Here is a 27,968-nt window from a genome sequence, read left to right as displayed (position 1 = left end):
TACCATATATATTCTAAGTCGTAAGTATAGAGTCTATAATACTATGTTAATGTGTATACCAACCAACCTAGTGAGAAGTAACTCTTCTATCTATATGAAGTTCATACTCTTCGATTTTCACATTATGTGCATGATTTCTAAAGCCTTTCCTCTTCATTTCAAAGTTTTATTCAACATAAAAAAAGTGGCAATTATTTTTTAGAATGATTAAACGTATAACATAAATGGAATAGTAAAATTTAAATTAATTGAACAAAAGAATTTATGTACCGTAAATTTTATGTTAATAAATACTCTATCTGTCCCTTAATATAAAGGCTCTTTCTAACATTTATATCACATAATAAAGAGAAAGAGGCTTTTAATTTAAGGACGGAGGAAGTATTAATTAATACGGAGTACTTCGTATTTGTTTAAATAAGTAAAAAAAAAAGGTGTTAATTTAAATTTGTCTTAAGGTAACACCAATGGTTACTTATCGCACACAATCAGTAATCATGGACTGATTAGATAAGATATTAAGATAGGATTAGAGATGCACTTATTATGTAGTGACTTTACTGAACATAAACCAGTGATTTTAGTAAGATTGAAAATTTGAAATAAACTCATAATGAAATAACGCTCCAAACAAAACGCATGCCAACAGAAAATATAATAGACTGTTGTAACTAACTTAAAAAAGGAGTCATAAAGTCTAATTATAATGTTACTGTTGCAAATTACAAAAAGCATACTTTAATTTGGTAAACACGAGATAATTTTGCAGTGATTAGAGTAGTAACAGTTCTAACAGATTATTTAGTCAAGCTAAGTGCGGCTAAAGAGTGAAGAAGACCAAATAAATAGGGCCAACCCCAAAACTTAAGGGTCCATGCCGGTTATTACGGAGTAAATGCAAGCATGTCATTTCCCAAACAGACAGTCCAAGTCAAGTGTATGTATCTTGTGCCCATTCTTTGTTTTCATGTCATTTTCAGGCACCTATTGTTTACTATGGTCTTCATAATCAATGCTTGGGATTGGGGTGGTTCTAGCCTATGTTAGACGGTTTAGCTATCAAATCGTGTTTGATTTTGTACAATCTTGACGGCCCGTTTGATTAGCGATTATATGTAGTACTATGAGTCAAGTAGTACCATGTAGGATGGTGTACTTGAGATGTTAACGTTTCTATTTAGTTGACGCGTTTGATTTAGACACATATATTAAGGAGAGGAGAGAAAGTGATAGAGAATGAAAAAGTAAGTGGGGTAGCTTGTAAATGCAAGGTAAAAAATTTTACCCAAAAAAAAAAATATGTCAACTAAAAAAAAACTTTCTAAAAAGGAATACGTGTCAACTAAATAGAAAAAGAGGAAGTATATGTTGTGTGTGTGTTATTTAAGTGTTTGATAGTGGACATGATAACTATCTTGACAATTTGGTTAATCTAAAAATACATTGTTGGAAACTTTTAGTAAGATGGATCATTGTATCTTTTATAAAACATCGGTGATAGACTGATAGTGGGAAAGTTGGGATGAATGCCCAAAATTTTGTTGAAAAATAGCGCATATCTTTTCTAGTTAGGAAAATGATAAATATGTGGTACAAATAAGAAATTAAAATAGAATGTATAAAGAATACTTAAGCGGCATAAATTTTTCTCGTAAACTCTCAAATTTAGAGAAGGGTTCTATCTAAAGGAAGAAACACGTATCAATAATGAATAAAGAGTTAAGTATTTATATTGTTATCTCATGGACTCAAACAATTCTCATATAAATTGTTTTCTTCACCTAGACACACATAAACAATATCAACCATGAAACCAATTAAATAGGTAAGTGAAGTGATTTTACCAAAAAAAATCAACATTGCATTAAGAATTCATTATTCATCTCTATAATACACTATATAAAAGCAAAATCATTTTACAAATTTCAATTATACTTCGTGCTTTGCTAATTTATAAAGTTAAGTAATCTTTCAAGCTCTTAATTAATTTAAACTCATTTTTATCGTTAATCAATTAATCACTATGAAGTGTAAATTATAATGACTAGGTCATTCAAAACCCTCTAAAATACTACTCCCTCCGTCCCTAAATTACATTCCTCCTTTCTATTTTTGGCATTTCAAAATTACATTCCTCCTTTCTATTTTTGGTAAGTTTTTTTAGTAAATCAACTCTCTTTTTTTATTTTATATTTAATGCTTTCTCACTCATCCTTATCTAATCTCACTCATAATCCTTGTGCCAAATTACAATGAATATGATTGGTTAAATTTCTTCAATTAAGAGCATGTGATTGGTCCTTTTTTTTTTGCAAAGGATTGATGACATGTCATGAGTAATGACTAGTCTATAGTTGTACTTCCCATTACATTATCTAATTATTGTTATTTGTCTTATTCCCCCCTCCTTAATTCCCGTGTAAATTTCCAAATAGGAATGTAATTTAGGGACGGAGGGAGTACGTAGTTACCTACTGAAACTCCGAAGCCCCTAGGGGTCGAACCTCATAAATTATAAGCAATCCGCATTCAAGCCGGGTGATATTAAACTCACATCCCCCATTTCTCCCCCACCCTCCAACACCAAGGATCTTCCCATTCACTCTGACCCCCCAAAATCTCCTCCGTAATTCCTCTCTTTCTCCCTCCTTTCTTCAAACCCACAAACCCAAAAAAGCAATTAATAGAAACAAATCCAAGAAAATAAATTAAATATACCCTTCAAATTTCACTCCTTTATATACCACTCTACTAGAGTACAACGGATCCAAAATTCCAATTAATAATAAAATTCTCCATTTCAAATTCCCACCTTATTTTCTCTCTCCTCTTTACAATGAAAACCACCCCTAAACTCATCGTCTTCCACCCTTCTCTCTACAAACAATCCTCCTCCACCACCTCATCGCTATCGATATCATCCTCGCTATCACACCGTATATGGGTACTCGTATTCTTCACTCTCTTCACCTTCACATTCCTCCTCACCGTCTTCAAAAACACCACCCTCCCACCCCCAACACCACCCACCACCGCCTCAACCACCTCCGACCACCACTCCGCCGCCATCTCCGCCGCCCTCCTCCACTACGCCGCCATCTCAAACACCACCGACCGCATGACCTCCGGCGAACTCTCCGCCGTTGCAACCGCCCTCCGTCGCTGCTCACCGCCGTGCAACTTCCTCATTTTCGGCCTCACCCATGAAACCCTCCTCTGGCGTGCCCTCAACTCCGGCGGTCGCACCGTCTTTCTCGACGAAAACGAGTATTTAATCTCGAAATACGAGCAAAACTTCACCGATTTCGAAGGTTACGACGTTCAATACACCACCAAAGTCGGAAAATCAGCCGAACTCATCGAACATTCTAGAACCCATCGTAAGGGTGATTGTAGACCAGTACAGAATCTCCTCTTCTCAGAATGTAAATTAGCGATCAACGATCTTCCGAATCATTTGTACGAGATTTCGTGGGATGTAATCTTGATCGACGGTCCAAGAGGGTACTCGGCGAAGATGCCGGGAAGAATGGCGGCGATATTTAGCGCCGCCGTGATGGGGCGGAGCAGGGGAGGAGAGAGAAAGTCCGGTAAAAGAAAGGGGACTGAGATTTTTGTTCATGATTATGGGAGAGAAGTTGAAAGGGTTTTTAGTGAGGAGTTTTTGTGTAAGGAGAATTTGGTGGAAGTTAGAGATTCTTTGGCTCATTTTGTCGTTAAAGAGATGAAGAAGGGTGAGAGTTTTGAATTTTGTTTAGGAGAATCAACCAATTCTTCTTGATGATCAAGATATTAATTATAATTATTTGAATTCATTAAGCGTTATAGTGGTAATCATAATTTACGATATTGTTACACATGTATACACCCGGGTGTATAATATGTCTAAGATGTTGTTTCTTTTCGTTTTTATTTTCCAAATGAGTGATAGTGTAGCTCATTTGAGGTTCCTTGTACGGGGATTAGAGGTAAGTACAGTCGGGTGTATATAGTTATCGACCTGAAGAGAGGTCGATTATTAGTAATCAAAGTGATGTAAACTGTAAAGCAAGTTAAATTAAAGTACGTTTTAATTTTTAGTGATGAATGATAGATTGAAATTTTGATTATTGGAGGAATGTGTATTGTATGATATGTATGAAGTGGGGTCAAAAGATGTGGACTAGCAGTATGAAAATGTACTAATTTTTGGCATGGTGGTGACAGTAGAAAATGAGAAGTGATAATTTGAATCATGTGTAGTACTCCAACACATGGGTAAGGAATTGAAGCCTGAATAATTGGGGTTTAGGTTATTACTTCAATGAATGTGATAAGGTTGAACTGTAAATGAAATCTTGCCTGACATTAAGATGAGGGAATATATATTACAGTACGTCAGTACTTCAATTCAGAGATATTTTTCTTGTCCTCGTTATGATTCTCGTTATGAGTCTTATGAGCATTGAGCAAGGGTAAAAACTACTATAAGAACAACGTAATTTGGACTTATGTGGAGTACTCAGTAATTGTTTAGGCTTATAACTCCCGATAGTGAATTAAAAATTACGATGTGTATATTATAAATACTTGTATTTTATTATTCCATTTAAAATTTCAGCTTTCAAATTTGTTTTACTCGTAGAAATTAATGTGTATTTTCATATGCTTGTTTTTATTGCGTTGTTTAGACTTTTACACTATTTTTAGGTATTTGTATATGCGGTTGGGATATTGTGTGTTTATATACGAGCAGCGTATTCCTTATTAAAAAATGAAGTATCTTTCTTCTATTCCCAGCAGTTTTAAGTTCATGCATCACTGTCACCAAAGTGTAGTCAGTAAACCTTAACATTAATAAACTAAGTTGTTAATGCATAATAGAATAACATATAGATTACGTTAGTAGCAGTTTGTTGTGTGGGTCTTAGATATTATATACTGTATTTCGTATATAGTGTGAGTGTGTGACAAAGCCTCATGATTCATGAAATATGTTGCTAATATTCTTCCAGATCCTTGAAGATCGTGCGTTGATAAGGTGCCTACTATAATATGGATCAAATAAATGCAAATAAACAAACTAAATCAATAAGGACTTAATTAGTAGTACGTATGTAATTTTTGTTGCATTATATAATTGCTCATGCTAGAGTTGGGTGGCGCATGAAACAACCCTCGTGAAGTGGCCTGCCTATTTACTTATTTATTTCTCTATGTGCTGCGTTTTGGTGGTGTGGAACACTACTTATATATAGCTCAGGAAAATATAAATCTTACGTAACACATTTATGAGTAGCAAATTCTATTATACATCTAGATATAGGTGGTATTTAAATTAAGGTATTTTTGGTTTTTATATTTTACTGATTTTTTCATGACACATAAAACGCTTTTACACGTGTCCTACTTAGAGCTTACATATATAGATTTGATAAGTGATTTGCACCGGATCAAGATTTGTCTACTCTAACCATAATCATCTTGTGTACTATGATGAGTGTACAAGTCATCTAAATTAGTATAACAAGGCTTCATTCAAGTACATACAGTTGGATGAGATAGGAAGTTAGAGTACGTAGTTGGCTAGTTCTCTGACTTTCAGGCATGAAGCCGGTGGTCGAATTTTACCAAGCACATTCTAGGAGGGATTTTCCTTACAGCCCCTTCCTTCAAGGATGGGCCTTCTCCTTGACATTTTTTTTTAAAAAAAGTACATATAGTTGGATGACCATATGTATGATAGAGATCACATCATTATATTATACGGAGTATAGAAGAAATAACAATAAACCTCAATATACATTAATACATACAGCAATTGAAGAGCCCTTGTGATTTGCATAATTAAGAACCTAAATAAATTAAAGCTTAAGCACTAAATACACTTGCTAACTACTTTCTTTAGGTACACTTTGGTTTCTTGAAAGTCACAACTTACAGACATGAAATAAGATAAGCCCACACAACTGGATCATGTGTGTTGAGCAGACATCCCACAGCCTTATTTACCTAAAGAAGCCATTTTTTCTTTAGCTTTGTTTTTAACTTTTAAATATGAGCTTAATTAATTTGTGTTTCTGCTTAAAAAGGAAATCAAGAAGCTCATGAGATCACGTGATTCTATAAAGTCATGCTTGCTTGCTACACACTCCCTATAAATCAAAGTTAAGTTTAGTATAGTTCCAATTTTTGAATCAAAAATTTGATATTATTTAACTTTAATTAGTAAGACATAATCACCTATTATACAATCAATCAATCATTATTGACAAATAGTGATATGATCAATATTATAGTAAAAACATCTATCTCTTTTGAACATTTGAGAATGTAGTCTAAAGTTTATGATGCGTACAGTATATGCTTCTATTTCTTAAACTACAATTTTTAGTTATTTCAAACATTAATACAAAACTAATCACTAATCAATCAATTCATGATTAATTATTAGTTAAATTACCAACAATAAGTCAAACAATTATTTCATTGATTTAGAAGAAAGAGGTCTAATTCACAAAAATGTTGGAGACATGAATTTTAATTCGTGTTTTTTTGTTTTAGAAAAATTGATAATTAGCCGACCATTAGATGAGACTAATGTGATGGTTATATTGTAATTATTATATACTTAAAACTGAACCAAAAAATAGATTATCAAACAACCTGGCCTTTAGATGAAGCATAAATTAAAATTCACTAGTTTTCATAATAAGTTATTATAGATATTAGTCTCTCATCCTTTTTTATAATTTACTTGTCTCACGTTTTAATATAGTTAAATAAGCAATATGGTAGTTAGCTTGTCTATAAAAGATTTTTCTTTTTGTTTTTGTTCTTATTAAGTTTTGTCTTTTTATTTTAGTTTTTGCATTTGAGAAAAATCTTCTAACTAATTAAAATGATATTGTAGTAGGGTGTCGGTGAAGGATAGAAACTACAAAGTAGGGATGGCAACGGGTCGGACTCGAAGCGGATTATGCTAAATCCGACTCCGATCCGACAAGAAGTCGGATGTTAAATCCGACATCCGACTCCGACTCCGACATCCGACTCCGAAATCCGACTCCGACTCCGACTTCAATATCCGACCTCCGACTCCGACTCCGATCCGACCCGACTCCGAGTTTCTTTTACATTATTTAATATACTTTGAGATGTTGGGCTATTTGGGCCTTGACAACCCACACCCAATGCCACCATGACCCACACAAAAATCCACTATCTATTGGAGTCGGAGTCGGATAATCCGTCAAAGTCGGACATTTGTCGGAGTCGGATTTTTTTCTCGGATTTTTTTTAGGATCCGACTCCGACCCTCCTCCGACTCGGAGTCGGATTATTTTAACGGAGTCGAACTCGGATTACTTTTTTCTCGGACTCGGAGCGGATTTTTTACCTCGGATCGGGGCAGAGTAGGGTCGGATTCGGACTGGATTGCCATCCCTACTACAAAGTTTGAAGAAGTTCTACTATTAAATTTAAACCTTTTTTTTTTAGAAAAATATAAGTAATAACATACGGTATATATTACCTATCCTATCTTTAATTCTTTTTCCAACTAAATTATGCAATTTTTTTTTTTTTTATTTATAACAAGTTTTTTTTTTTTTTTTTTTTTTTTTTTTTTTCTACAAAAATGCCAAACCTACTCACATACATATACACGGATTAATAGAAATATGTTGAAATGAATATCATTAGATTTAGACTCCTTGCTTGACGATGTTTTAGATGCTTGCTCTTTATTTGATTTTATCTTTTGGTCTCATGTAAAGTGGGAAGGGAATTTTGTTGCTCACCTTTTAGCTCATGTCATCCCGTATGGGCGTATGGTGTAGAGCAACTATGGTCGAATTGTTGTCCTAATGATATAGCTCTCTATGTACTCATGGAGAACTTGTCCTCAAATGAACGAATAAAATTCCCCTGACTTTCCTCAAAAAATAATAATAATAATAAGTGACTGTTCACTTCAGCTTAATTTCAATTCAGTTCAGCTCCAATCAGTTTATTTTAGTTCAGTTCAGCTCAGCTCAGCTCAGCTCAGCTCATTTCAGTAAATATGAACAATTATGTAGCTTTATAACTCACTTAATCAAGCAAATTGCATATTACTTATGATAAACTATCTAATTAGATATTCAAATAAGTTAATCAAGTAGATTAAATATTCTTAACTCAAACTCGTGTATTTAGGGAAAAAAATTCTCATATCGAACTAACTTTTGCCAACTCTACGATAGTAATTATTAATGCGCAAAGCGCATACATGTAATACACGATGGGAAAAAAGGCCGCGCATAATAAGTGGTGGTGAATGCAATGGTCTAAAGAAAAGTGGAAAAATGAAGGTTCTTGGGAAGCAATGGTGGGGTTAAGGTCAGACGAATATCATGTGATCTTCGAATTCTCGCCATTTATCACAAACTCACTTACATAGTGACGATGATGTAATTTTAATTTAAATACAATTATAGTATCACGTGTCCCACGTGACCAAATGCCGTACATGTTGCTCAAGTGATGACCACTCGTCACAAATGGAGGCCTAAAGAACTTAAAGTAGAGTGTCGGTGAAGAAAATGGTTTTATTTGAACTCACCTAAATGTGAAGTTGCTCTTAATTACTGTTGCGTAGTGTACTGCTCTACTGGACCATAGTCCATGAGACCATGACCATTTATGGGTCCATTTCCTAAAACATGCGTAGTTTTAGACCTTGTAGAGTTGTTGTCGTTGTCTTCTAGACATTATGGTTGAATTGAATTAGTTTTCCGAGTGTAATAAAATGTGATTGTTACAAACGAAACTTACATTGTACAAAGATTTAAGGGCCTATTCACATTTACTAAATTGAGCTGAAATAAACTGATTGGAGCTGAACTGAACTGAACTGAACTCAGCTAAAATGAATATTTTATGACAAAAGGAAATTAGGAGCTGAACTGAATAGATTGGAGCTAAACTAAACTGAACTGATTAGAGCTGAACTGAACTGAAATTAAGTACGTGTGAACAAGCCCTAAGTGATAATAAGTGAACTTTGATTAATGAAGCACTAATCTTTCTTCTTCCAAAAAAATAAATGATGCTTGAAGCAATAATCTTTCTTCTTCCAAAAAAATAAATGACAATAAGTAATTCTGATTATCAATTACTTTTTAATTTAATCGCAATGCTCGAAATTTTAGGAAACAAAACCTAATCGCGGCCACCTCTACTGAAAATAGAAAGTGAAGTATTTAAAAGAGGAAGAAGTATCATAGTAGTGATGGCCAATTGCAATGAAGGCCCAATTCCATTAATTTTAAGTCCAGTCCACCTACTTCATCCAAACTGGAACAGAGCCTTGTACTTGTAATATGAATGCACATTATTACAAAGTTTTTTGTCTTTATTTTTTTTATTATTTTTTTGGAATAGTATTACAAAGTACATTGTGATCTATATTATTTTCCTCACTCCTTACAGCAATTAAGAACAGGCCTTTTAAAAAACAACCAAAAATCATTAGTACCTTGAATGCGTTTCAATAGAACTCGAAAAAATTAGACCAGAATCATACAACAGACAGATATTATTAGCTGAATAGATAGAAACAACAATCAAATAGTTGTCCATGCTACAACTTACAAGCAAACAATTACAACTAACACATCAAACTCAAACTCAAACTCTACTACAACACCGATCGAGCTCTTTGAATTAAACAACTAATTAACCATAATCAGGGACTAAGAGCTCCATAAGTTAGTGATGGCTGAGGTTGTGGTACTCCCTCTATTAACATTTCAGCATTCAAATATGGTGCAGTTTTCTTGCAAGGCATATAGTTGTGCATTTTATTGTCATGATCACTACAAGTTTTGGGCCTTTTAAAAAATAATGCACACTTATTTGGGCTTTTTTGATCCGGAAGGCCCAATATACAGTTGTGCCTCACATCCAACACCCCTTTTCGGATCAACTTCATACATTCCGGCCCAACTTGGGTGAAATAATTATCACACAAGCTCAGTTTCCTCAAGTAAGGTAACATACACACTTCCTCAGGCACAGGACCATAAAACTCATTCTTCTCCAAGACTAGGTACTCCATTTTACCTAAACAAGCGAACGATCGCGGTATCGGGCCAGTTAGTACGTTTTTCGAGACGTCGAAAACACGGGCCTTCTTGAGAAGCCCAATCTCATAAGGAAGGCAGCCCGAGAGCCTGTTACCTAAGAAGAGGACCTCAAGGAGGGTATTTGAGGCCTGCCCAATGGACCTTGGTATTGGGCCTCTGAATCTGTTGTTGGCTACGGTTAGGAAAGCGGCCGTGGTTGAGCCCAAATTATGAGGAAGGGCCTGCCCAAAAAAATTATTGTTAATAAAAAGGGCCAACGTTTGTAAATTAAATAGTTCGGGTGGAACCGGGCCCACAAATTGGTTAAACCTAAGGTCCAAGAAGAGTAACTTAGTAGCATTAAGCACATTAATAGGAAACTTTCCTTTGTACTTGTTGTTACTAAGATCTAACTCATATAGGTAAGGAAGATGGCTTAACACCGGGATTTTTCCTCCGAAATTATTGGAATTAGCATGGAAAACTGACACGTCGGGAATTTTGTTGATGAAGTTATCTAGGGTAATATTTTTCCCCTTGATGTAACACCCGTTAAATTGAATCGCGTAGAGGCCTTTTTCGTTTTTGGGGGGAAGAGGTGCACACCCAAACTTGGGGTTTGCACATAAGTTTGGATGCTTCATATATTTAACCTTAGTGGATAAGCTACAATTGTCGGTATCAATCCCTTTAATGAATTGTTTTATGACATTTGTGGCTATTTGGACACGAGATAGTCCGTTGGATGGTGTTGGTGACGATGGAGGGGGTTTGGATGGTTGCAATGATGGTGGTGATGGTGACGACATAAGAGGGATGGATGGTGGTAGTGGAGGATGCTTCTTAGACATTTCAAGGGCAGGCGAGCCACCAATGGAATTAGGCTCGCCGCCTATGACAATGCCCAAGGCTTCTCTATTTGGTCTAGGAGTGGCTTGGATGTCATGGGTGGCTACTACAATTGCAACATGGTACGTAGAATATAGTGACACAAATATTAAGATTAAGTGTATGAAATGGGTAGTAGGAGTGGCAAGAATAGAGGATTTGGTGCTCATAATTTTGCAACAAAGGTTTTCACTCTTTTTTAGTTTAGTGGTGATGAAAATGAGGTGTACCTCGTTTAGCATTCCTCATCTCCTTATAAAGAGGAAAAATAATTGATGGAGAGGATATCCGTACATACAGCTGCTAAGTCTTCTCATGTAGAGGCCGCAAGAGTACGTTTGTACAATTGTACTCATGTATGGGTGGGAGTTTAGTGAATTTTTGTTCTTAATGATAGAGTACAAAACGTATTCTTAGTTAAGTTGGTCCTTTAACATGGTATCATATCCAGCGTGACACAAAGATCACAGGTTCAAAGCTCATCCACCCCAACTTTTAAGTGGAATATTTCGCCCAAGATATGCGGAGGGCCTATTCTACATCCATATTTCAAGTTCAAAGGGCTCTTATGTGAGGGAAAGTGATAGAGTATAAAACATATTTCAGTTTAAGCTTTTGGAGTAAATAATGTAAACTCTGTAATTATACAGGTTAAATGAGAGAAAAAAATGCTACATTATTTAACGAGCAATAATGGGTATAGCCGTATAAGAAACAATATTTTCTCATACATAATAGCATGCAAACTATAATAAATTAATTTCATGAATTCAGTAGCATGCATGCTGTTAATACCTTAATATTACCACCCATATTACGCAAGTATGCAATAGGTTTTGCTCTCATTATTTATTCTACTACGTATTTTCCTGAAATGAGAGACAGTGTACTCAACTTCTCACAGTAGGAGTGGCTTCCCATCAAAAAGCATTATAATGGTTAAAATTGAACATACCACATGTGAATTACTTAGTTTTTTTTTTTTTTTTTTTTTTGACGGGGAATTACTTAGTTATAGATTAAAAGTGATGCTTTAAAAAAAAAAAGCTGATGCTTTTAAAAGATAGACTTACAAGCAAGACTCTATTGAAGACCAATACTTTTTCCTTTTCTTTTTTTTTTTTTTTTTTTTTTTTGACAATTAGATTAAATTAATCTAAAAAAAAAAATAGAAATTATAAAATCCAAACATTTTAGAAGTACTAAGACTTGTTTACAAATAGAAGTAATTTAAATGAGTTGGGACGTATGGTAAAGTCTAATCCAAACATAAGTCATTAATCAATAGTCATTAATCAATAACTATTGATCAAAATGACATTGTCCCCCCAATTGTCTCAAACTCAAAATTATATTTGCTCAATCTTACTCAGCTTGAAAAGGTGGCCGGTAAATATATGATTGTTATTGTCAATTCATGCTCCAACCGAATCTATCATATATGTTACATTTAAAGATAGAAGAAGCAATGAGTGTATAAGTGAATTTGAAACTGTACATATAATGTGAAAGATTGAAGAGGCGACATATAGAGTTATTCTTCTTCTTCTTTTTTTTTTTTTTTGTTCTAGCTAGAAAAGCAAACAGGCTTGAATATTTTTTGAGAATAGGGCAACATTAAGTTAATGTGTTTTGTTTATTTTCATGTATTTTGTTATCTATAACATATATATATATATGGTTCATATTAGAGTGTTTTTTTTTTTTTTTCTTTATTTTTTATTTTAAGTTGACCATACTTTTTAAAGTATTTGGTGCAGTCTAATAAGTTCCTCCTTAATAATATGCCATTGAGATTCTATTTCTCCATCATATTTTATTGTAACATAATGTACGAACAAAAGATTTACTAATATATTAATATATATGTAAAACAGTTTCATTAAATTAGTTTCACAATTACTTCAATTATAATTTTAAGGATTACGCTATTAACTATTCCTTGATATTTCCTAACACTATTTTTAAACATCTTTTGGAATCAAATTTCATACTAGTATGTGACAAGAAAAGGGTACATCAACATCAATTTTTTAAAAGACAACAAACATTTTATAAGTTTTATTAAAGTAAAGGAAAAAAGCCTCCAAGTTGAATTTTTCCTTTTCCCCACCTTGATGTGCCTTTAAACAAACAAGAAAATTTAGATCATCTACATACAATAACAATAATTATTCATTGTACTCCGTATATAGTGGGTATTGTACATTCGTACATCAATTTATTTTAATTCCTCATTTGTTTAATCATCTTTTGTAAGATATTTGCATTTTGCTACTCCATACCTTACATTAAAGATATACTAGCCAAAAAAAAAAAAAAAAAAACAAAAACAAAAAAACAAAAAAACAAAAAAAAAACAAAAAAAAAAAACAAAAGAAAAAAAGATAATTTTACTAATAATCACAGTTGTTTAAGGCTTTCGTTCTTCGTTTAGTTCGCTCTTGTCACAATTGTAGATAGGTCATCATCAACTTTGTATGTAGGATAATCCCATTATTTGAAGTGATGAGAATCCACACACAACCACATACATGTCTTTTAATCTAGGAAATATCGAATGAACATTGTGCTCTTGTATGTATGAGATTTAACAAGTTTTTAACCATCCATTATACAAGTAGGTGTAAATGTGCAATGTGCACTTGAGTATTATGGACAAATTTAATGAGTTTTAACAATCCGTTATACAAGTAGATGCAAATCTACAATGTAGCATAAGCCATAACTCATGCATTTGAGTCATTGATGTATCAGAGATTCATAGGGACACTATTAAGTACCAAGTAGCTTAGAATTGGACCTAGTTTAAGCAAAGACTTCAAAATTGAGAAAAAAATGGAAGTGCATATATTTAATTATTGTGGGTCAGAAACACTCACACTCAAATTATAATAGTAAGCCCATTATAGAATTTAGGCCCATCCTCAAAATTTTCAACCCGCTCATAATGGGTTTTTTTTTTAAATATCACACTAGTTTGTGTGCCCGGGCGATGCTCCGGATTATTACATGGGATTGAACATTAATATACATTGTAATGTATGATTAGTTTTCTTGTAACCAAATTTGTTGTTTATATTGTCATTTGTTACATATTAATATTTAGTATTCAATACATTACATAAAAAATACTTAGCTTGGTGGTAAGATTTCGAGTTCTAAAATTGGAGGTTGTGGGTTCAATTCTTGTGGAGAACCATTTTTTTATTTTGATGAGTGCATGACATGGAATAAAAAACAAATGGAAGGGGAGCCACGTGGCGTAATGAATGGTTGAGTAGGTGACGTGGCGTAGTGAGGAGGGTTTACGTGACACGTAGACGTTTTTAGGAACGCCTTTTAATATATTAGTATAGATTTCTCTTTTTTGGGCTATTCCATCTCCACAAAATCAAGGCCTTATTGTAAGAAGAGATCTTTGTTTTAAGCTAATTTTTTACACAAAATTACAAATTCTATATATGATCTACTTGTTCATGTCAAGAAGAAACAAAATTCTTTCTCAAAAAAAAAAAAAAAAAAAAAAAAAAAAAAACAGAAGAAACAAAATTACAATCAAGCATGTCTGAATTATGTTACCTATATACATTGAATCAAGACTAAAATAAATCCAAAAAAGGAAAAAAAATTTCTAGCATCTTAAATCTACAAAATATACTATCTACTCCATCTTCTTCTTCTTCTTCTTCTTCTTCTTCTTCTTTTTTTTTTTTTATTTTTTATTTATTTATTTATTTTTTTTTTTTTTTTTTTGATGCAAACTATCTACTCCATCTATGATAAGTGATCCTTTGATTATCAATTATTTCCTCCATTTTTTAAAATTATTTGAAACATTTGAAATTATAAGAAGTAAAACATAATCTTCATTAATTTCTTTCAATACTAGCTTAAACGAACATAATTAATAACCAAAAAAAAAAAAAAAAAAAAAGCTGAATTAAGATTCTTTTGATGATCGAGAAATTTCATTCGGACTAATCTATATTTAGGGTAGCTTTTAAGAAACTTAATACGTACTTCGGTTGGTCGTCGTACCCATACCCATACCATGTTTTTGTTAACGTATTACAGTACGAGTAGTAAATCTGTAAATACTAAATAGTGTGATGGCCAATTGCAATTGCGGCCCAATTCGATTAATTTCAAGTCAAGCCCAATTACTTCTCAGTCCATCTACATCTAGCCCATCAGCCCAACACTGGAACAGAACCTTGTACTTGTAATATAAATGCAAATTATTACAGAGTACATTGTATTACTGCCCCCACCCTTTACAACAATTAAGAACAACCCTTCCAAAAAAAACAAAATAATCGATAATTAATTTTATTATTATTATGTTGGATATGTTTGGATAGAATTCAGAAAAATTAGTCTAGAATCATACAACAATTAAGACTACTATTGCAGTATTATTTGTTCAATAGATAGAAACAACAATGTCGTCGTAGTTACAACTTACAAGAAAACTATTACATCTAATACATCGATTTCAAACTCTACTACATTAGCGATCTCTTTAAATTAATCAAAATCAGGACTAAGAGCTCCATAAGTTACTGATGGCTGAGGTTGTGGTACTCCCTCTATTAACATCTCAGCATTCAAATATGGTGCAGTTTTCTTGCAAGGCATATATTTGTGCATTTTATCTTCAAAGTCACCACAAGTTTTGGGCCTTTTAAAAAAGAATGCACAATTATCTGGGCTTCTTTGATCGGGAAGGCCCAATATACAATTGTGTCTTACATCCAACACCCCTTTTTGGATCAGCTTCATACATTCCGGCCCAACTTGGGTGAAATAATTATCACACAAGCTCAATTTCTTCAAGTAAGGTAACATACACACTTCCTCAGGCACAGGACCATAGAACTCATTCTTCTCCAAGACTAGGTACTCCATTTTACCTAAACAAGCGAACGATCGCGGTATCGGGCCGGTTAGGACGTTTTTCGAGACATCGAAAACACGGGCCTTTTTTAGAAGCCCAATCTCATAAGGAAGGCAGCCCGAGAGCCTGTTACCTAAGAAGAGGACCTCAAGGAGGGTGTTCGAGGCCTGCCCAATGGACCTTGGTATTGGGCCTGTGAATCTGTTGTTGGCTACGGTTAGGAAAGCGGCCGTGGTTGAGCCCAAATTACGTGGAAGGTCCTGCTCAAACAAATTATTGTTAATAAAAAGGGCCAACGTTTGTAAATTAAATAGTTCGGGTGGAACCGGGCCCACAAATTGGTTAAATCTAAGGTCCAAGAAGGTTAACTTAGTAGCACTAAGCACATTCATAGGGAACTTCCCTTTGTAATTGTTGTTACTAAGATCTAACTCATATAGGTAAGGAAGACCGCTTAACACCGGGATTTTTCCTCCAAATTTATTGGAATTAGCATGGAAAATTGACACGTCGGGAATTTTGTTGATAAAGTTATCTAGGGTAATGTTTTTCCCCATGATATTACACCCGTTAAATTGAATTGAGTAGAGGCCATTTTCCTTTTTGTTGGGAAGAGGTGCACACCTAAACTTGGGGTTGTCACATAAGTTAGGATTCTTCATATGTTTAACCTTTGTGGATAAGCCACAATTGTCAGTATCAATCCCTTTAATGAATTGTTCTATGACACGTGTGGCTATTTGGACACGGTATTCTCCGAGGGGTGTTGGTGGTGTCACTGATGGCGGCAATGATGGTGGTAGCGACGGAGGAGGGGGGCATGGTGGTGGTGGTGGTGGAGGACAATTCTGAGACATTTCAGGGGCGGGCGAGCCACCAATGGAAATTGGCTCGCCGCCTATGACAATGCCTAAGGCTTCTCTATTTGGTCTAGGAGTGGCTTGAATGTCATGGGTGGCTACTACAATTACAACATGGTACGTAGAACATAGTAGTGACACAAATATTAAGATAATGTGTATGAAATGGGTAGTAGGAGTGGCAAGAATAGAAGATTTGGTGCTCATTATTTTGCAACTAAGGATTTCACTTTTTCTTAGTTTAGTGGTGATTTTGAGTGTACCTCGTTTAGTGTTCCTTATCCCCTTATAAAGATGAATAATAATTGGAGAGCACATCAATACAGCTGCCACAATAGTATAGACAAAAGTTGACTAAGTCTTCTTAATTAGGTAGAAGCATTAGTACGTTTGTACTCATGATTGGATTGGTGGGTTGATTAATATTTTTTTTTCTTAAAATAGCTAGCAAATTTAAGGTTATGCACATACATTAAATCCATCATAACAAATTTGATGATTATATTGCAACGAACATTTAATCTATTGTGTCGAGTTATCTTATGATCTGAAGACATACAAAGTACATATTGTATACCATATTGTAATTATTTAGGTTAAATGAGACAAAGAATGCTTCATTGTTTAATGAGCAATAATGGGTAATAATATTTTCTCATACAATGGTTGTACCACTAGGCAATACAGTGTATTATAGAAATTTATAAAAGGTGTAATTTGTTTTAATTTAATGCTTCGTATAATCAGTTAAAACCGTACCCCTTCTGTTGTACCACTTGGCTTTACAAGTTACAACGGTTGTAAGGGAGTTTTTCTTGCCGAATGATGCATAGAAAAAGAAAAAAGGAATGAAAAAAGCAATCGGAGAAGAATGAAATGTTTTGGTCTTGGACGAAATCTTATTTGTAAGTCAATCTTATAAAAGTATCACTTTTAATCTATAATGATAGTAGTTTTTTGACATAATATATAATTTGTAATCAATTTTAGAAGGCATTTATACGTATTTATCATTGCCGTCAATTGTATATTAAAATGACATTTTAAGTTTGTCTTTGTAACTAGTTTTCCTGATGCAGACATTAATCATTCACATGTGGTATGTTTAATCATACAATGCTTTTTGATGGGAAGCCACTCCTACTAGCTAGCTATGGGTAGTTGAGTACTATCTACTAGACTACGACTACAGTGTTTCTCATTTCAGGAAAATAGAATAAATAATGAGAGCAAAACCAATTGCATACTTGCGTTATAGAGGTGGTACTGTTAACAGCATGCATGCTACTAAATTCATGAAATTACAATTTATTATAGTTTGCATGCTATAATTTAATTAGCTCACCTTACAAAAATCATGTTAAGAAAAATATTACTCCGTATAATTAGATCTAATTAATAAATAAAAAAAATCTGTTAATAATCATTATGTGAAAGTGATGAATTGAATTGAATATAGAAGTACTAGTTTTAATTTGAGTCGAGGACATATTATTATAAAATTCAAACATTCGTCATTAATATATTATATATATGTTGATAAATAAATAAATAAATTTCCAATTGTCTTAAATTACAATTCATATTTGCTCTTTCTCAGCTTGAAAAAATGAAAAGTAGGGTATGTATGGTATTTGACTGTTATTGTCAATTTATTCTCTGTTCGAATTTATCATGTAATTATTAAAGATAGAAGATGTAAAAGTGAGTATAAGTAAATATGAAACTATACATGTAATTTGAAAAATAAAAGAGCAGGCAAAAATGAATTTAAGTGAATACTCTAATAAAGATAATTTTATGACTATGATATGTAACTAATGCATTAATTTTAATTTCTATCATAAAAAAAGAGTACTCTCATGAAGATCGATGTAAAATTCCAAGAGTTTTTGAACCATCGATTTTTAGAGCTGAACAAGACATCAAGTTGTCAACCTTTTTTGTTCTAGTTTGAAAAGTCAAGAGTCACGGCAAGTAGGCTTGGATATTTTTTAAGAGTAGGGCAACATTAAGTTTCATGTGTTTTGTTTTCATGCATTTTTATTATCAATAGCATATGGTTCATATTACTTTGGTGAGTTTGTTTTGTAAGCTGACCATACTTTTTAAAGTCTTTGTGCCTTACTGCCTTTCGGTTGTACGTAGTCTAATAAGTTCCTCCTTAATAATGTGTCGTTGTGATTCTATTTATCCATCATATATTATACTCCATGTATGGTAACATCATGTACGAACAAGAAAAATATTAGAACCAGTATCATTACTACGGACTACGGAGTATATAATTGTATAGTGTATATATCCCGTGCCATGCACGATAGTTTCAATATTTATCATTAATTTAATACAATTATTTTACTATAAAAAATAATATCAAACTGCAAAATAGGATGAAAGATCTATAATTACAATTTTTTTGAATCTTTAAAGAAAACAGAGGAAGAAATGCATGCACGACTAATAAAAACAACAACCATGGATTACATTACAAAGTTATAGATAATATTACATTATTGTATTATATGACTTTGTTCCCGTCATAAAATAAATAAATATATAAATCTTTGTTAAATGTGTAAAAATGAATATACTTGCCAAATATATATATAGAAGAGAATTATTATTGTAAAGTAAATATTACATTAAATACTTCTCTAAGAAGCTTTGAAAAAAAAAAAGAACTTTTGGAAGGAAAATTTTTAACCAGGTTATGACAAGTGTCATTTCTGATTTCGCTTTTAGTATAGGTATATTGATATTATGAATTTGCTTAAGAATGAGGGTAAGAAAAGGAAAGAATGGAAGTTGATTGCAGTTTATTAAAAATGGAATTTGCTTAGACAAATTGCGTGCATGGGTTTAGAATTATTGTGTTAAATTTTTTGTTATGACAATGGACTGATAACCATATTCGAAGTATTATGCATAATGAACCGAATCTCTAAGGGAGCTCCAACACTCATGTATATGTAAAACAGTTCTGTTAGTTTCACGATTATTATAGTTATAACATAAGCATTAACCTATTAACTATCCATTGATTGGTCCTAACACTGTTTTTAAACAGCTTTTGGAATTAATTTCAGACTAGTATGTGACAAGAAAAGGGTACATCAACATCAATCTTCCAAAAGACAACAAACATTTGTTGAAGCAAAAAAAAAAAAAAAAAAAAAAAAAAAAAAAACCCAAGTTGAATTTTTCCTTTTCCCCACCTTGATGTGCCTTATACAAACAAGAAAATTTACATCATCTACATACAATAACAATAATTATTTAGGAGAGTTTTGTCTAGGCAAAATGACTATGGTAATCTTGTAGATAGCACACTTGCGTGTTTAGTGGACAGTAAATTTTAATCATCTTTTGCAAGATATTTGCATTTGTAGTTTGGTACTCCATACCTTGCATTAAAAATATACTTAGAAAAAAAAAAAGCTAAATTGATCTATATAAAGAATAAGTGTAGTCCACTACCAGGTATAGTCCATACCAAGTACTTTTGTTGTTTTTATTTATACTGTTATTATTGATAAATATACTGTTATTGTTGATTTTGTACTGTTATTTTTTATTCTATAGTGTTATTATTCCAGCGAGATTTTCAATTAAGAAAGAGGGAAAAAGAAAAAAGCATATTTTTGAATTATACTATTATTATTAATTTTATTATGTTATTATTGATTTTTATACTGTTTTTGCCTCTTGGTATGGACCATACCGGGTAGCGGTCCATCACGCCTCTCTATATAAAAGAAGAATGACTCTTTAAACTATTATTTAACTAATCACAGTTGCAGATAGGTCACCAACTTTGTTGTAGGAGTGTAGGACGTATAAAACAATCCCATTATTTGAAGTGATAATCCACACACAACCACATACATGTCTTTTAATCTGGGAAGTGGGAAATATTGAATGATCATTGTGCTCTTGTATGAGTTTTAATAAGTTTTTAACAATCCGTTATACAAGTAGGTGCAATGTGGAGAGTGAGGGATAGCTTAAATGGTTAGAGCTTTTCTTCCGGTTTCAAGATATCATATGATCAATTCTCACCTCCGCCCTTTATATAGGTGCAATGTGCACATGTATCACATCCCTCCCCGAAATATATGAATTTCCACTTATAATACTACAACGTAGCATAAGCCATAACTCATATAGTCATATGCATTTGAGTCATTTATGCATCATAAGCAAAACCTTCAAAGGTGAGAAAAAATGGCAATGCATTTTCAATTATTGATGTGGGTCAGAAAAACACACATTATATTGGTCAGCCCATTACAGAATTTAGGCCCATTCTCAAAATTTTCAGCCTGCTCATAATGGGCGTTATCACATTTCTCTGCCCACAAAATCAAGGCCTTATTGAGTTATTGTAAGAAGAGATCTTTGTCTTCAGCTAATTTTTTATAAACTTTTAGCCATCTTCATTCACTTCTTCTTTTATCGGTACTTCTTTTAGGCCCTATATTTATCAGATAAATATTAACTATCAAATTGAAATTTAGATAATCTAGTTAGTTAATTTTGCTATTTTATTTATGCATTTGTTAAATTTTACTACTTTATTTAAATTAGATGTTATTTACATAGCATAATTTTTCTCATATATAGGTTAAAGTGGAGTAGTGGACTTAGGGCCTGTTAACTTCAGCTTAATTTCAGTTCATTTAAGTTCCAATCAATTCAGTTCAGTTCAGTACAGATTAGCTCCAATCAGTTCAGTTCATTTCAGTTCAGTAAATGTGAACAGACTCTTAGTTATAGTCATATTTTCACCCTAGAACACCCACAAGATCTTTAAAGTGAAGGCTAGTCTACGTGTTATTACCTCAAATATATTTATTTGCCCCATTATCTTTGGGGATATTAAAATTCATGCCAATTATTAAAAATTATGACAACTTTAATTTTGTTTTCTTAATTAGCGATTTAACGGGTAATACTTAGATCTTCCATAGCCAATTTCCTTATTTTCTCATGACACATCCGCATTACAAATTATATACTACTATATGATTTACTTGTTCATATCAAGAAGAAACAAATTTACAATCAAGAATGATTTGGTAAATATGAATTATGTTACCTATATACATTGAATCAAGACTAAACAAAAAATCCCAAAAAAAAAAAAAAAAAAAAAAAAAAAGATTCTAGTATCTAAAATCTACAGAATATACTATCTACTCCATCTCTAATTTATTGTGTTAGTCAAGTTGAGAAATGTTCTCAATTATTGCATAATTATTATTGGTTGGATCATCTATGTTAAGCTACCTTTGATTGCTACTTGCAACCAGCATGCACATGGATGTCTCTAATATCATATGCTTTGATCTCTTCTTGTTTTTCCTAGCAACTTACTAGGGAGATAATGTAATTTAACGCAATCTTTTAATGACAAAATTATTAATAAAAAAAGTCCAACATAGTTGGGGATAGCTAAATGATTAATCTTTCATCATGTGACAGTATTTAATTATGACTTTAAAGTCATCTTTTTAAGCACTTGTTAATTGAAATTAGTGATTCAAATGTCATCTACGTTAGCTCAATGAGTGGTGATCAAATCAAATGAAATAAGGGGTTTTCTCATACGAGTATCATTATTAATTCTATTTGTTTTAGGAAAAATTAATTCAATTTTCAACTGTTGTCCAAAGAATTATGTATAAGAATTTTAAACAGGGATTCAAAAATAAGTGATTCGACCATATTGTAACACTTTGTCATAATTTGTTCAAAATTATTAAAATGCTTAATTATGGAGTATTAATATACCTTAATCATAAAGAATTCGCGCCTTAAAATCATTGTTAAAATCTCACACGATAATTGTGTTTTTTCTCATGTATAAATGAAAAGACGTTATAAGAGTTTTACTAGAATGGGGTGCTTGTTTATCATCATAATTTAAATTACAATACAAAGTTAAGTTATATATGTGTGGTTAGATCTCATTTGTTGTATTAAGAAAAATAATTGGAATATCACTCTAATTGGTCGTTACTTATGAACGGTTCTTGAATGGATGAAAACTGACCGGCTCAATACCTTTCAAAGAAATAAATATTGTGCAGTCCAGAATTAGAATTACTTTATTTTGAGGATTGCAGATTTTTTATGACAACTACCATTTTATTTTTTTTTTTTTTAAGTTGAAAATTAAGAGATTCTTTCTAATAATTTTTAGATGAAATTGTCAATTTAGAGTTGCGTCTTCCTCTTAGAATACTTATCATTTACTCTAAGTTTCTGACTTTTTTTTCCCTCTCCTCATATACGATATACGGATTCTTTTTTTAGCATTAAAATTTAAAAATCACAGCTCAAAAGCCATACTAGATAATTCTCTAATCCTCTTGAATCTTGATAGATTTTGAAAAGTTTGCTATTACATTACATGCTAAGAAATTTTGTATACGTTTTTTAATTTTAAATTAATAGTCACATAAAATAGCTCTTTAAGCAAAATATAGTCGAGGTAGCTATTATCACTCTATCACACATTAATTTTAGTTTAGCTTAATTTGGTTGACAAGCTCCTATTTTTGCACCTAAATAAAAGTAATCAAATTGATTACGTATTGATTTCTAATTAAATTATACTCCCTCCGTCCCAAAAAAAACCACCCATTTAGCCAAAACTTTGTCCCAAAAAGAATGACTCATTTGCATTAAAACACCCACCAATTTGTTACAATATTTGTGCAAAATTAGCTTCCCCATATAAAAATTTGATTTTCCATGTTATTTTATTACTTTCTCTCTTTATTTTTTACAAACCCCATGTAAATTTATCTTTCCAATATACTTTTACTTCTTTTTATTTAACTTCCTTAATACCCGCATAATTAACCCAAATGGGTCGTTATTTTTGGGACGGAGGGAGTAGAGTATTTAATCAATCATATTAATTTGTTCAAATTAAATGATACGAGTACATACTTCGGTACTCCGTATTAAATAAAAATGACCTTACAGTTTAAAAATTCAAATATAAATAATTTCATTTGTATAAACACAAGTTATTTAGTCAATTAACAACGAAAATCTTTAAACACACGTGATAAATTGCACCCCACAATAAGTTGTGAGCTTGTGATTGGTGTCAAGTGTCATGGTGTATGATAATTGCCTTAAAGGGTTGGTCTTGATAAGTGATAAGGTTATGTTTAGCTATCAATATTATGCGACTAAAAAATCTTTAGTAAAGTCGGCGAGTGTTACATTAGATATTCACGCCTGACGCCCCACCTAAATATCCACCATGACCTTGATTGAAAGAGATTCCTTATTACTTGGGAAACCTTACTATACTACTATCTTCCAGATAATAAAATCAGTACAACTGTACATACTTGCAAATTTGACATAACTTGTTTTTTAAAAAGAAAATTGGAGGATCTCGACCATCCAATATTAGCGAGCTAAGTATTCGCTAGTATAGGAAAGGGTAAGGCCCGTAAGGGAATCCCTACGGTACATTACATTCAATATACGTGTATAAAACATAAAATTGACACATACTCCGTAGTATTTTTTTTATTGGTATTTTATAGCTAATTCACCTTTTAGACTAATTCGAATTCTGGGTGGTTAAGTTTAATCCTTTCCTAATTTTTGTTGCGAGGAATCGAACACGTACTACTCCCTAGCTACCAAGTGCAGTCTCAATCACCATTACACCAACAACCAATTGGTATAACATTGACACATAATATATTGTGTTTAAATTATACGTTGACAAACATACACGAACAAAATAAGCGAATAGCTGGGATTTTTAGGATTGAAAGACTTGTCAAAAAAAAAAAAAAAAAAAAAGGATTGAAAGATAAAAGGACATGGGTAGAGATGTGGATAAAAATTTTAATAACCGAAGAATTATTAAGATAAGGTAGATTTTATTTAATTTGTAGGTATGTGCCATGAGGCCCATGAGGGTTGGAAGTGAATCTGAGGTCTGTTTAAGAACACATACACTACATCTCCACAAGTCAGCTGTTTGGATCACGATATTTTGGCGTATATAGTATACATACACTTTTCTTTGAGTATTCAATGCAAATTATGCATTACGTACATCTACTTGGTCACTTGTTTGGTGAGAATTTTTATTTCTATGTTTTGCCCATTAATTTATAAAGATCCCTTCTTACGGCAAATTATTAACATACGTATGATTTATTTTAAGGATGACAAAAATACACGAAGTATTATACTTATATGGATGTAAATGAAGCGGACTAATTTAATTAGGGAACGTGATATAAGTATATTCAAGCAAAAGTTTTTCGGTCTTTATGAAGGTTTTATTATCTTCTACTGTATAACAGTAATGTAATACGAAGTATAGTCTTATTGTATTAAATCGTACGAATAAGATTTTTAAGTACCGATATTAATATTGTTGTATCGAATTTTTACCTTTGGTACCACATGTTTCATGAGTAAATCGTTATGGGTTCCTCTAATTGCTCTAAAACGTTTTTATAATGTAAATAGTTGGAGAATTTTGTGAACAATGCATGTATGTTGCAAATTTGGAAAATATGCGATAAATCCAATAGGGCAACGTCAAGTTGGGAGTAAATGAGGTGTTTTGGATGGTATAACATGGTTCTGTTTCTCCAATATCCCATAATAATGCTAAGGAATTTTGGGATTCTTCACATGGCCATGATTTATTGGATATTTGGAATTAGCTCTCTTTGTGTTTCTGTAACTTTTGCTAAGTTAAGATTATCTTTGAGAGAAATTGAGTTGCTCTAAGATTACCTCACAAACACTTGCAAATCAAAGATTTTGGTGTTACCATGTCATTGTATGGTATGAGGTGTCGACACTGTCGATATACCACCCTTGCACCTACACGCTTTGATGCATTCACGTACTGGCTATAAGGATGTTTTGGGTTGGAATTCGGAAAATGATCAATGTAGTACAGAAAAAAAAAAAAAACCTAAGCTTTGATACCATGTGAGATTGTGTAAAACTCCTTACGATTGGAGTGTATCCATTGATTATATTTATGTAAGGGTTACAAACTTACAATATACAAAAAGATGTGTTTACAATACAAAAATAATATCCAAAATCCTATGTAAAGAATATTTTTAATTTATTCTCTATCAATCACAATATTATATACTTGTTCAGTTTCAAAATGTTAATCTCATCTAGAATCTTTTAACTATTAAAAAAATTAGGGAGAATCTTCTAAATTTCTCTCCGTATATAAGGAAAAACATAGTGATATGAGATTTAGTTTTATTCGTTTCGATGAGTACATTAATAATATCTAATTTTTGTAATATTTGCTAGGGAAAGATTAAAGATATTTACGATCAAAGATTTACATTCATATATGTAAAAAAAGATAATTATTAGTTTTTTAAATAATTTAAATTTTAATTGTTCACTATTCGTTATTGTTACCTAGGTGGCAAAATTCTTAAATCTTATTCGTCAGTTTTTCTTAGGTGGCGAGTGAATTTTTTAATTCTAAAATAAATTATTAATCTAATTTTTCATTGGTCAAAATAATACCTTTTCTTATGTGGCGCGCCGAATGCTCTCCAAAAATGCCTACTTTATTTATATATACTAGATATAAGCCCGTGCGATGCACGGTTCTAGTAAATCTTTTTTTTATTAATTTAAGTTTTTTTTTTTTTTTTTTTATATGAAGATCATTCATTAAATATTTGGATAAAATTCCTAACATCATAAGATGATTTTTGTTTTTAATTTTAACACTTTATCTTTCGTAGGTTTATTTATTTTACGTGGTGCTTGAATTTAAAATCCCAAACCTTATTCTTTAATTTTGCGTAGGTGACAATTTAATTTTTTAATAAAAAATAAATGATAAATCATTTTATTTATTGGTTAAAATAAGTTCTTTGCAAATGCGTTTTTTTATATACTTGTTCAGTTTCAAAATGTTAATCTCATCTAGAATATTTTAAATATTAAAAAAATTAGGGAGAATCTTCTAAATTTCTCTCCATATATAAGGAAAAACATAGTGAAATGAGATTTAGTTTTATTCGTTTCGATGAGTACATTAATAATATCTAATTTTTGTAATATTTGCTAGGGAGAGATTAAAGATATTTACGATCAAAGATTTACATTCATATATGTAAAAAAAGATAATTATTAGTTTTTTAAATAATTTAAATTTTAATTGTTCACTATTCGTTATTGTTACCTAGGTGGTAAAATTCTTAAATCTCATTCGTCAGTTCTTCTTAGGTGGCGAGTGAATTTTTTAATTCTAAAATAAATTATTAATCTAATTTTTCATTGGTCAAAATAATACCTTTTCTTATGTGGCGCGCCGAATGCTCTCCAAAAATGCCTACTTTATTTATATATATTAGATTAGATTATTATTTTGAAAGAACTCTCTTATTAAAAATACCACACAATTATTTGCAGATTGTGTATGTACTTACTCTTTACGAGTAGTTATTAGATGGGTCAGGTTAAGGTAAATACAGGTCGATAGTAGGTCAGGTCAAAGAGGGTCACATTCTATTTAGTCAAAAACAGGTCAGGCAAATGTGAGTTGTAAGTCGATGATGAGCAGATCAACAAACTAAGAATACATGTCTATTAAGGACTATTTCACTAATTTTGACCCAATTATCATTGAAATACCCAACCCAACAACGATAAGGGCCTATTCTCATTGACTGAACTCAGTTGAACTGAGCTGAACTGAGCTGAACTGAACTGAACTGAACCGAACTCAGCTGAACTGAACCGAACTCAGCTGAACTGAACAAACTAAACTGAAATGAATATTTTATAAGAGAAGGAAATTAGGAGCTGAACTGAACTGAATTGAATTGAACTGAACTGAACTGAACTAAACTCAGCTGAACTGAACTAAACTGAATTTCAACGTAAGAAAACATATCACTATTTAACTAGATTATTGTGTATAAGTGAGCCAATTGCACAATACAAGTAAAATAATACGAGTAACATTGATGATTAGAAGTTTTGTTGATATACTCCTAGTTGGTGACGCTAACTAGGAAAAAGGAATCAATCTCAACTTTTCCTCATCTTGGGGTTTTGTACATGGTGCAAATAATTTACACACTCCACTTTATTCCAAAGACCAAAAGTTACGATAAACCTAATTTTGTAGTATCCTTTTCTTTTCTTTTCTTTTCTTTTTTCTTTTTTTTCTTTTTT

General features: G+C 32.1%; 1 protein-coding gene and 2 pseudogenes across 1 annotated transcript; 1 reads left to right on the top strand and 2 right to left on the bottom strand.

The window, feature by feature from the left end:
- Positions 1–2,615: 2,615 nt before the first annotated feature.
- Positions 2,616–3,822, top strand: LOC145621402 (protein IRX15-LIKE pseudogene; annotated as a pseudogene).
- Positions 3,823–9,477: 5,655 nt separating this feature from the next.
- On the bottom strand, positions 9,478–11,195 carry LOC145620462 (uncharacterized protein At4g06744 pseudogene; annotated as a pseudogene).
- Positions 11,196–15,366: 4,171 nt separating this feature from the next.
- On the bottom strand, positions 15,367–17,002 carry LOC145620424 (uncharacterized protein At4g06744-like). Its single transcript, XM_081675100.1, has one exon. It carries the CDS (start codon positions 16,941–16,943, stop codon positions 15,507–15,509), a length of 1,437 nt encoding a protein of 478 aa, XP_081531226.1. The 5' UTR covers positions 16,944–17,002; the 3' UTR covers positions 15,367–15,506.
- Positions 17,003–27,968: the final 10,966 nt, after the last annotated feature.

The sequence above is a fragment of the Chenopodium album genome, chromosome 27 (genome assembly GCF_948465745.1).
Source record: "Chenopodium album chromosome 27, dcCheAlbu1.1, whole genome shotgun sequence".
Classification (NCBI taxonomy): Eukaryota; Viridiplantae; Streptophyta; class Magnoliopsida; order Caryophyllales; family Amaranthaceae; genus Chenopodium; species Chenopodium album.
This window is presented reverse-complemented; position numbering and strand designations above follow the sequence as displayed.

Excerpts from the sequence above, each read along its gene's own strand:
- LOC145620424 (XM_081675100.1), bottom strand. The coding sequence starts at position 16,943 with ATGAGCACCAAATCTTCTATTCTTGCCACTCCTACTACCCATTTCATA.